This window comes from Oryctolagus cuniculus, chromosome 7 (genome assembly GCF_964237555.1).
Source record: "Oryctolagus cuniculus chromosome 7, mOryCun1.1, whole genome shotgun sequence".
Lineage (NCBI taxonomy): Eukaryota > Metazoa > Chordata > Mammalia > Lagomorpha > Leporidae > Oryctolagus > Oryctolagus cuniculus.
In genome coordinates, this window is record NC_091438.1 from 22,759,298 (window position 1) to 22,770,359 (window position 11,062).

The following is an 11,062-nucleotide window of genomic DNA, read 5'->3' on the forward strand; positions in this document are numbered from 1 at the left end:
GTCCCTTACCCCGAGTTGACCTAGGACCGGTCACTTTCAGGGACACAAACGCCTCGCGGCGGCCCCCTCCTCGTCCTTGCTACCTCCCACCCTGAATCGAGTCCTGTTCTTTTAAAGAACTTGTGTGCCATCTTGTTTTCTCAATTAAAAATGCGTTTAGGTAAGGATTATATACTTTTTTGTTTTTTTAGTCTGCCACGTGGGTGAAGCACAGCATTGTGTATGCGAAAGCATTCTGATATAAAGGAATTAATCCACAAATTGTCAGCACCAGTTCTGGTTCCTGGCTGCGGAGTGCTATTTGGGGCTGTTTTCGTCCAGTTCACAGCCCGGAAGAATGCAATCATGAGACAATTAGAGAGCAGCACAGGAAAATCTATAATCAACTGCCGTAAGGGATGAGGTAAAGGCTGCTGTAAGTGTAGCATCTGTCTGTGGTCTTGTCTGTAGAGGGGGTAACCAACCTGTCAGCCCTCGTGGGCCACACCCTTACTGCCTCCAGTGGGCTCTGCTCGGAAGACTGGGATCTGGGGGGACTCCCAGGGCTCCAGCCGGCTCGCCTCATCATGGGCTCCGAGACGACAGATGAGGTCCAGCAGAGGGAGAAGTCACCCTTCCAATCCAGCCAGAAATGGCAAACACCTGCCTCTACCCAGCCCTGGGGTCAGCTGGTCCCTGTGAGGTCATCGTTCCTATTCCCCAATCAACCTTGAGGTCACTGGGAGGCCTGGGGCGAGGTGGAAACCCGCGCTGAGGTCGCTCGGAACTCATCATCACCAACCAGGTCAGAGCTGAGCCACTAGGTCCCGGATCTGGGCCGCCAGACCTCAACCCGAGGGCGCCCTACCCCCACCCCGCCGCATTCTGGAACGCGTAGTCCCAGAGCGACCCTTTTCAAGAAGGCACACAGAAAAGGAGTAACAAGAGCGGGGCACACTGGGAACCGTGGCGTCACGGTGGGGACGCCCAAGGAGCGGACGCGTGATGCTTTCTGGGACTTGGAGTCCAGGGTTTGCCTCCGCGGTCGAACCGGAGTCCCGGGAGTCGAGTGCTGCAGAGGACCTTAGCGCAGCCTGCTGGGGGCTGTAGTCCTCTTGCCCGAGTCTCCGGACACCGCTGGGAAACCTGGCCGTCCTAGGACTACAAGCCCCAGAAGGCCATGCGCAGACAGGAGGCGGGGCGGGGCCGGAGGCTGGGGTGCCGCCTCCTCTGCAACGCCGGGGCCGGAGTCTTAGAACCCAGGGCCCGCAGGGGTCCCCGCGGCTGCCGTGATGCAGAAATACGAGAAGCTGGAGAAGATTGGGGAAGGTAATAGAACCACGAGATGTTCCTGCAAGATCTTCTTCTGCAGACCCTTCGGGATTCCTTGCAGCCTAGGCTCTCCCGTAGTCTGCGGTACCTGCAGGCTCCGACCTCAGCACTGGCTTGCAGCCCTGGCCCCCAAGCTCAGCACTCCGTGCAGACACCAGCCCTGCCCGTGTTAGCATTCTCCGCGGACTCCCACTCCCAACGTTAGCCTCCCTGTGGAGCCGACCTCCCAGCCGCGGCACGTCCTGCGTTTCCCACGCCTAGCTTCAGCACCACTTGCACATCCTCACCCGGACCCCAGCAGATCTTCAGCCTTGACATTTCTGCAGGCCCTCAGTTCTCTCCCAGAGTCCTGCTATGGCCAGACCTCCCGGAGTGCCGCCCTTATTAGCGCTGTCCTTACCCTGGCCTCCGGCTCAGACCCTGGAGCCTCAACCTTTAGGCCTTCCCTACCCTGCAGCGTCCTCACTTACAAAGCTCTTGCAAGCCTGCCCCTCACCCTGAAGCCTTTCCCTTACACACTCAAGTGCCCTTCCCCCTCCCCATTTCCTGGGGATGGGGAGGGTGCCGCATCCTCCCCCTCATCTATGACCTCCTCCCCTTAGGCACTTACGGAACAGTGTTCAAGGCCAAAAACCGAGAGACTCACGAAATCGTGGCTCTGAAACGCGTGAGGCTGGATGACGATGACGAGGTAGGACCGGGGACACCAGGGCAGGGAGTGGCAGATGAGGAGGCCTGGGGTGAGTGGGATCTGACTGCTGCTCCCTCGCTGTGCAGGGTGTGCCGAGTTCAGCCCTCCGGGAGATCTGCCTGCTTAAGGAGCTGAAGCACAAGAACATTGTCAGGTGTGGAGGGGGCAGGGGGCCCTGCAGGTGGAGGAGGAGGGGGCTTCAGCCTGGTTGGGGTGGTGCAGACGTGCAGACCTGCCTGGCTCAGCCCTTGCTTCTCCGTAGGCTTCACGATGTCCTGCATAGTGACAAGAAGCTGACTTTGGTTTTTGAGTTCTGTGACCAGGTGAAAGGGGATGGGGGTGGGCTGAAAGGGAGCAGGCTTGGGAGGGTGTGGGGCCCAGACGGAGGTTCACCTCTGTCCTGTTCCCCCGCTGCATCCCTTGACAGGACCTCAAGAAGTATTTTGACAGCTGCAATGGTGACCTCGATCCTGAGATTGTGAAGGTGAGGGGAAGGGTGTTCTGGGGGCTCTTCGGGGCTGGGGTTCCGGTCTGTATGCAGTGTCAGCTCTCCTGTTTAGGCACAAATCAGGGACTTTCTGGGGGGGGGGTGTCAGAGAAAGAGCAAACCTGCTCCTGCCCTCCAGGGGCCTCCGGGCTTAGCCAGCATTTCCACATGGCCTCCTTGGACCTGTATAGTGACACTCTGAGGCCAACGGCTATTTCCACCCAAAGAGCTACACTCATTTAATCAACAAACATTTGCTGAGAGTACTAGGCCCGAGACCAAGTGCCTTGGCCCAGGTTCCAGGGGAGTCAGGTCCTGAACCATCCCAGAGCACAATATCCATGTTGATGGTGACAGACTGTACACTCAGGTCCAGCCAGGTAGGGGAGAGAGGCATGGGCTGGGAAGGCAGAAGGCCTATCGGGCTATAAGGTCTGGAAGGGCAGGGAGCAGAGCCACTTGTTTCCTGCTGTACGGGCTGCAAAGCCAACCCTCGGCAGTGAGTGCATATAGTGTTGTCCTGAGCTTGGTGCTGGGGATTGGGTAGGACATGGAACAAAGCTGAGGGTGAGGCAGGGAGCATGCCCATGGCTGGCATCACCTCGTAGCCAGGGTGTCTGACTCTGTCCCCTCTGCCCCTCTCTAGTCATTCCTCTTCCAGCTGCTGAAAGGCCTGGGATTCTGTCACAGCCGCAACGTGCTGCACAGAGACCTAAAGCCCCAGAACCTGCTCATAAACAGGGTACTGCTCAGGGGAGAAGGGGAGGGCAGGGGGCAGGAGCCTGCCCTGAGACGTTTAACAGCCCCGTGCCGTGCCTCCCTCCCGTCTCCCCCCAGAATGGGGAACTGAAATTGGCCGATTTCGGCTTGGCTCGAGCCTTTGGGATTCCTGTCCGCTGTTACTCAGCTGAGGTGAGCTGGGGGGTGGGATTTGGAGTTGAGGGGAGCAGTCCCTGGTGTTTTTCAGCTCCTGCTCCATGACCAACCCGAGACAGTGCCCTCTCTTCTCTGAGCTCCCCTCTCCACCCTCCGTCCCAGCCCTCTAAACGGGAGGGCGTCCCTGTGGGTGGGGTCTTCTCCAGGTGGTCACGCTGTGGTACCGCCCACCGGATGTCCTCTTTGGGGCCAAGCTGTACTCCACGTCCATCGACATGTGGTCAGCCGGCTGCATCTTCGCAGGTGACGTGCTGGGGCGGCTCTGCTCTTTCTCCCCAATCTGGGTTGACAAACAGGGTCTGGAGGGTGCCCTCTCGGGGAAGGGAGTAGGGCCCTCGGGTCCGGGAATGGCAGGTGCAGGGGTGCCTCGGAGTGAGGAGTGCGCGGTGCGTCACGGCTGTGCCCCTCTCACAGAGCTGGCCAATGCCGGCCGGCCCCTCTTCCCTGGCAACGATGTGGATGACCAGCTGAAGAGGATCTTCCGATATCCTTTCGCTGCCCCCAGGGCCCTGAGCCCTGGGCCCGCTGGAAGCGGGTGAGGCCGTGGACCGACAGCACAGGTGTGAGGGTGGCGGTGGCCTTGCCGGGATGGCGGGGTCTGCAGGCTTCTCCTGAGGGTGAGAGGCAGGCAGCTGGCACACGCTGTGCAGAGGTGCGGCCTGCAGGCACAAGGGCACGCTGGGGTGTGCTTCCGGACAAGTTCTTAGGCCAAAGCAGGGGGGTTTTGTGGAAGAAAGGGAAGAACACTGGCTCATTGGGACCCCAGACAGCAGCATTTGGGTTAGTGCTTGCGATGCTCCTGGCCCATCTCGGTGCTGTGCATGTGGCACTGAATATGCCAGCCACGTGCTCGGGACCTTCTTCCGTCACGAGCCAGGGGGACAGAGTAATGGGGGGCTGAGGGGGGCTGGGGTGGGCATAAGGAAGCCTCTCCTGGGGGGAGCCCCTGAAGGTACAGGTGCAGCCCTTTCTGCGAGTGACCCTTGACCCTGTGGACACGCTGCTGGGGACACCAACTGAGGAGCAGTGGCCCGCTATGACCAAACTGCCAGATTATAAGGTGTGACGGGGGTGGGGGAGGGTGGTGATTCAGTAGGGTCCCTCTCAGCTCAGTCTCTGTGGCCCTGACTCCCTCTGTCCCTCCACAGCCCTACCCAATGTACCCGGCCACAACGTCCCTGGTGAACGTCGTGCCCAAGCTCAACGCCACAGGGAGGGACCTGCTGCAGGTAGAGACCAGCGGCAGAGGGTGGGGCTGGGAGCAGGGGAGGCGGAGCTCTGGGCAGCTGACCTGGCCTGAATGTACCTCTGCCTTCCTTCCCTGTGTCCAGAACCTTCTGAAGTGTAACCCTGTCCAGCGCATCTCCGCAGAAGAGGCCCTGCAGCACCCTTACTTCTCAGACTTCTGTCCCCCCTAGGCTCTGGGACACTTGCCTGCCAGGCTGGGGCCTGGCCTTATTTAAGCCCCACTCCCAGGAGGGGAGGAAAAGTGGGGGGTGCACTGTGTGCTGAGCTCCAGCTGTGCTGGGTCCAGCCAGGGTGGAGGTGCCCTGGCCCGTGGTCTTTACCCTTCTCCATGGACTTTATTTAATTTCATAAATTGGCTCCTTTCCCACAGTCTGCTGATGTGGTGGTAGGGTGGCTCTGAAGGGGGTGTGGACTGGGGCGGCGGGGGGGTCCTTGCCTTGCTTACCACCCTCTGCAGCCTGGCTCTTCCTGCTCAGACCCAGCCCAGCACTAAGCAGTCGCGACCCAGGGCTGCCCCCCACTCACCCCTCTTGGCTGGGCTCAGGGCAGCACTGTGCCACACCCCTCCCTCCCTCTGCCCAGGACACAGCCCCGGAGGGCCGGGCAGCCAGCACCTGAGCAGGGCTGAGCTTCATGGCAGTGTGGAGAAGAGGGCTAGACCTCTCCCGCTGGCCCTCCTCCTCCCTGCCCTCCTCACTGCTCTACCCGGGCCTGCAGGCTGCAGCAGAACAGACCCAAAAGTGTGCTTCCATCAGGAACACCCCCCCTCCATCCCCTTCTTCTTTGTCAGTTTTCCAGTCTTTGGGGTACACAGAAAGATAGGGGGGCTGAGCCTGTGGCCGGCGCCCGAGCAGGAGGGAGAAGAGAGGGCTCCTTCTACTTCTCCTTCTCCTTCTCCACCCTCTCAAGCTGAGGACTTCAGTGTTTGTGAGGTTAAGGAGGCACGAGCTGTTCCCACAGAGACAGTTGGGTCCTTGGTCCCCCATGTGAGAGGACCTAAGGCAGGACCACAGCCTGCGCTCTCGGAGTGGAATAACCCCCGTCACCCGCCCCCTTAGCCTGCATCCCACTGTACCCTCGGAGTGTGGTGAGTCCCTGCCGAGTGTGACCTCTGTGCTGTCACACGGAGTCTGGATCTTGGCGGACACCCGTTCTTCCCCTCTCTGAAATGTCAGTCCGATAAACTCCACAACGAGGTGCCTGCGGCTCATGTCCTCTTTTTTTTTTTTTTTTTTGGACAGGCAGAGTGGACAGTGAGAGAGAGAGAGAGACAGAGAGAAAGGTCTTCCTTTTTGCCATTGGTTCACCTTCCAATGGCCGCCGCAGCCGGCGCACCGCGCTGATCCGAAGGCAGGAGCCAGGTACCTATCCTGGTCTCCCATGGGGTGCAGGGCCCAAGTGCTTGGGCCATCTTCCACTGCACTCCCGGGCCACAGCAGAGAGCTGGCCTGGAAGAGGGGCAACTGGGACAGAATCCAGCACCCCGACCGGGACTAGAACCCGGTGTGCTGGCACCGCAAGGCGGAGGATTAGCCTAGTGAGCCGCGGCACCAGCCTCATGTCCTCTTGCCACTGATGTCATGCAGAGACTTGTGCAGCCAGTCTGGGGACCAGCCTCACACAGGAGAAGCCAAGGCCAGCTGGATGACAGCTGCTGAGGACTTCCTGTGCCTGAGTAGGGCCAACCTTGCTCTGGCTAAGTCCCTGCCCCGGGAGAGGAACACCTGAGGCAGGTGCATTCGAACTTTATTTGGGGGTGAAGATAGCAAAGACACGTGCAGGCTGACTCCGGTCCAGAACGCGGAGATGTGGGCCCCAGGATGCAGAGAGCAGGGCTAGAGGCGAGTGACGAGGTAGCAGGTGCGGTGGGAGGCAGAGAGAGTCTTGGTGATGGCACAGGGAGGGGTGGGAGACCTGGTGGGACAGACCACAGTGCTGGTCAAGGGTCCTTCACACCCACTGCCCTGCTCTGCCCCTCCCCCCGCCCCTGCCCTCCTGGACCTGAACTTTCCCTCTGGAGTGGACCTGCCTCTTATCCTTTGACCTTAGGGGGCTGTTTTGTGTTACCTGGGGCCCAGGCTGACATGGGGAACTTGGGTTCGATGGCTGCCCAGCCCTTCTTGAAGCTGTGGGAGAAGGGGCGAGTCAGAGGTGGGGAGAGGCCCTCCCAGGGACCAGAGAGTCACTCACACCCCTCTCATCCCAGGGAGGATGATGCAGGCCTCTGAGGAGAAGGCTGCATGCCCCTGGAGGGGGCGGGGGTGGGGTAGGTTGAGCGAGCTATACCAGATCAGTGCTGGAGTGCCTTGGGGAGCGCCTTCGGTTCCAGATACGTCCCAGGACCCTGTCTCGGAACACCTGGGGACAGATGGTGGGGGGAGATGGCCAGCGCGCACCTTGACCACGGATCCTAGTGCCTCTGTACCTCCCCTCTTCCCCCAGCTGGGGCCCTGGCTCACCTCACAGAGGTAGTCCAGGATCTCAAGGATGGTGAGCAGGCTGGCCCCGATGAACAGCCCCATCTGGCCCCCAATGTCGCCTGTGGAGACAGAGACACCCATCTACTCACAGCCCGTCCTGCCCTCAGCTCCTGGAGCTCTGGGGTGGGGTGTCCCCTGCGCACACACCCAGCAGCTCGGACACTTCGTAAGCCTTCTTCTGCTCCACCGTCTCGTAGTTGAGGGCCTCAAAGAAGATGTCCAAGACTAGCACGTTCTCCCTGGAGGAAAAGAAAGGCCTCGAACGTTTGTAGGACCTGCACGCCAGTGCTAGCTGCTACCAGGAAGCAGCTTTTTCCTCTGATCCTCTGAAGAATGCTGAGAAAGAGCATTGATCACCCCGGGGTCCCCAAAGGCTGAGCGGTTCCCAGAGTCGTGCGCCGGTGATGGTGTGGAGGAGGGTGTCCACCCCGGCTATGCGCACCAGGCTCTGGCCAAGCCTCCTGCCAGAAGCCCCTTGTCTCAGAGGAGGCAGCCCGCCGGCCCACCCACCCCCCTCCCGGCAGGTGCAGCTCACGTGATGTAGGCCTCGCTGCGATTGTATTTCCGGGCCAGGTAGCGGGCGGCAGCGCGGCTCGGGATCCGCACCATGGAGAGCTCCTTGGCATAGCGCGTGAGGGTGCAAGGGCTGGGGCAGGCACACGCGTCCTTTCGCAGCGTGGCGTCTGCGGGTCACAGAGGCCACGGTTAGAGCTGACAGCAGCGGGATCGAGGTCAAGGGTGGAACGAGGGCCTCCCTGGGGATGCAGAATTGGGCTACAGGCTCGCCCCTTACCCAAGGCCGGGTTGGCGCAATCCTTGTACTGCTGGGGGCTGCACACCGGTGCGCCTCCTGGGGTGGAGTTGAGGGGGAGGAGACAGCTTCAGGAGCGCCCAGTAGCCCCCCAGGTCCCTGCCCCCAGGATGCGGCCACCTCCACCCCCTTACCAGGCATGTGCATCATGCGACAGCCGCACTTCCGAACCACGTAGCGGGTCTCGCAGGCCAAGCGACAGCCCATTAGGCTGTAGGGAGGGCTGGGGCTGGGGCTGGGGCTGGGGGAACCCAGGGGATCGGAGGCGTCGGGCTCAGAGTCGGGGTCCAGAGATACGGAACTGCAGTCACCCCAGGGTGGAGGCAGGAAGCTTAGCTGTGGAGGGATAGCATTCTGAGGTTTCCTGGGGAACATGAGAGGTGCTGAGCCCCTGGGACAGGTCTGAGGTGGGAGGGATTTGGAGGTGAGTATACTTGCTGCTTCTGGCAGGACACAAAAGTCTGGTAGCCAGGGGCGGCCCCAAAGCCCAGCTGGTCGATGACCGGTGGTTCCTCCTGGCTGTGGACCTGCACTCGAATCCCAGCTTCAAACGGGGTCTCCTCTGCAGGGAGAGGCCCTTGGGGCTTGAGACCCAACCTTAGGCCTCCTGCACTATCCAGGTGAGACCTCCCACTGTGCCCTCCCCCGCCCCCAGGACTGGGATGAGCCAGCCCTGCCTGTTCTCACAGGTGCTTCAGGGGCTTCTCCCCAGCCCCTCCTCCCCTCCTCGCCTCTCCTTCCCTTATCCCTTTGCGTCCCATGGCCCCCAGGCTCACACGTGTGCTCCATACCCATGTCTCTCCACACAGGCAGGTACTCCTCCTGCTGCACATCCAGCATGAGCTCCAACCCATTGCCTGCACCGCCCTTGGGCGTGGTGAGCAGCTCCGCCCCATTGGCGCCAGAGTTAAATGTGTAGCACTGTCCCATCCTGGTTAAGATCTGGGGGTGGGGACAGACGCAGAGTGTCCTCCACCCCCAGGCAGGCGTGAAAGCAGGGACTTCTTTCCTCATGCTCCAAGTCTTCTCTTTGAGCTCCTTGCTGAAACCCACATCTCAATGCCCCAGCCCCATTCTGCATTCTGGCACATGCAGTTGGACCCTCTTGGGTGCCTACCCATCATTCCACCTCTTCTATTCCCTTCAAAGCCCGGAGCACAGCCATAGAGGGCAAGTGTTTCTTTGGGGTTCAGGGTAAAAGGAAGTGGGCACCAGTGACCCTCCTCTGTGGCTAGCAGAATTTTGCAGACGCAGAGGGAAAGCAAGCCTGCTCCACCTGGCAGAGATGGGGAGTTTTCTGCCCCCAGAGCAGTCCCAGTACTAAGGAGCCCCTCACCTCCAGGAGCAGGGTCTCCACAGGCCAGCCCTTGGATATGGGGCCAGCCCGGGTCCCCGCCTGTGCTAAAAGCCATGGCCTTGCACTTTGCCATCCAGCTGAGAGACAGGGAGAGGGCCCCAAGGTGAGCACCTGCCTACGCGGGATAGAACAGCACTTGTGCAGTGAGGAGCACAAGCCCTGTGGGAAGGAAGGGATCTCCGGGCAGAGGGCATTGAGGCTCGCTGACTCTGGGGGAGCCTGGGCTGGCAGTGCTGGGGACGGGCAGGGTGCTCAGCTCACCGCAGTGAAGTTCTCGGGCCCACATGGTTGGCCACGATAGCGACAGTCCAGCAGCATGTCCTCCAAGGAGTGGCCGGCGCGGGCGTAGAGCTGTGCCATGTCAAAGGTGGGACTGGGCATGAAACCGGGTGGCGTTGGGGGCCGACCCAGCGCGCGCAGGAAGGCAGCGTGCTCGGCGGGGTCCAGGCCCAGAAGTGCAGGTCCAGCCCAGTGCAGGTCGTTGGGTGTGAGACGTGAGCGGCGCAGTGGGTTGATATTGCAGAGGGTAATGGCTGGGAAGGTGAGCCGGTGGCTTTCACGCTCGTCCAGGGCCGTCTCGTGGTGGAACTCCCCATAGTAGCGCACCCTCTCAGCTACCTGGTAGAGGAAGGCAGCCAGCGCCAGGAGCACCGCTGCAGCCCATAGCCCCCGGCGCAGGGTCAAGCCCCCCGGGCCAAAGACATGGCCCAGCCCATGCAGCGTGCAGCTGCTGGCGAACACGCGGATGTCCGAGGCTGGCCGCCGGGCCTCCTCCTGCTCCGAGGGGCGCTTCATGGCCGGAGACCTCAGAGGAGGCTCGTGACCAGCTCCTGGGACTTGGCAATTGAGCCAAGGGCTGGCAGGAGGTGAGGCAGGATGCAGGTAGCTAGGAAGGGGCCACTGCAGGTGAGGCGAGGGGAGGAGAGGAGAGGAGAGGAGAGGGTGGGAGAGGAGGAGCCAGGACCAAGAGGTGGGGAGACACTGGCCTGGTGGGACAGGCTGAAGTGGCCTGGCTGGACCCGCTCAGCCTGCTCCCCGGGAAGAGGCTGTGGCTCCACTGGGCTGGGGGCTCAGCACAGACCAGGTAGGGCGCAGGCAGTGGCAGCAGGAGGGGTTGCGGAGCAGTGCTGAGGCGGTGCTGAGCCAGAGCTGCCGCAGAGGATTGGGTTTCAGCAGTGAGGGGGGCAAGGGGGCCAGCAGAGCAGGCTGGGGGGCGGGGGCGGTCCCTGGGGCTCCAGGCTGAGCCATTAGTGCAGTGGCAGGGGGAGGGGGTGCTGTGGCTGAGATCAGAGGCAGCGCCAGGAGGAAACCACAGCATTCCTGGGAGGGCTTGAGGGGAACCCAAGATTAATTTGGGGCTGGGAGCGCCTTCGGGACCCCTCAAGGTCCCTGGTGCTGCCCTGCAGGTCAGGCCTGGGGGTCAGTTGTTGACCCTGGACCCACCCTGCCCTTCTTTTGCCTCTCTGCCCTTCCCAGGAACCTCATCCAGGATCATTTGTTCTTTCACAAAGAGTAGACTTGGCTCTTGACCAGGTTGGAAAGTAGTGGGAAGTCTGGCACTGACGAATCTCTTCTTTCTCTGCCCCCAGCCTCCCAGCCTCCAAAGGGCACCTGGGGGTCTCTCAGGTCCCCCAACCAGCACGCTTTCCTTGACTGCCTCCCCCCCACCCCCCACTAGGAGTCAGATCTCACCTCTCCACACTGGCCTGCTAGGAGGCTGCTATCTACCGCCCTGACTGTG

General features: G+C 61.4%; 2 protein-coding genes across 4 annotated transcripts; one reads left to right on the top strand and one right to left on the bottom strand.

The window, feature by feature from the left end:
- The first annotated feature begins 1,154 nt into the window (after positions 1–1,154).
- CDK5 (cyclin dependent kinase 5) lies at positions 1,155–5,042 on the top strand. The gene is made up of 12 exons (XM_051837019.2): positions 1,155–1,308; positions 1,914–2,002; positions 2,089–2,156; positions 2,265–2,325; positions 2,430–2,486; positions 3,136–3,231; positions 3,327–3,401; positions 3,572–3,668; positions 3,840–3,909; positions 4,425–4,485; positions 4,574–4,654; positions 4,757–5,042. Exons 1-12 carry the CDS (start codon positions 1,272–1,274, stop codon positions 4,841–4,843), a joined length of 879 nt encoding a protein of 292 aa, XP_051692979.1. The 5' UTR covers positions 1,155–1,271; the 3' UTR covers positions 4,844–5,042.
- Positions 5,043–6,412: 1,370 nt separating this feature from the next.
- On the bottom strand, positions 6,413–10,333 carry ASIC3 (acid sensing ion channel subunit 3). 3 transcript variants are annotated; one of them, XM_002715067.5, is made up of 11 exons: positions 9,583–10,250; positions 8,756–8,906; positions 8,399–8,526; positions 8,099–8,300; positions 7,947–8,003; positions 7,689–7,836; positions 7,301–7,392; positions 7,133–7,212; positions 6,960–7,031; positions 6,741–6,799; positions 6,413–6,587 (listed from the first exon to the last, which is right to left on the bottom strand). In XM_002715067.5, exons 1-11 carry the CDS (start codon positions 10,114–10,116, stop codon positions 6,509–6,511), a joined length of 1,602 nt encoding a protein of 533 aa, XP_002715113.1. In that variant the 5' UTR covers positions 10,117–10,250; the 3' UTR covers positions 6,413–6,508. The 3 variants fall into 3 exon arrangements, with proteins under 3 accessions (XP_002715113.1, XP_051714291.1, XP_069933426.1); XM_051858331.2 differs by lacking the exon at positions 6,741–6,799; XM_070077325.1 differs by lacking the exons at positions 6,413–6,587; positions 6,741–6,799; positions 6,960–7,031; positions 7,133–7,212 and having other exon boundaries at positions 7,314–8,300; positions 9,583–10,333.
- Between the last annotated feature and the right edge of the window lie 729 nt (positions 10,334–11,062).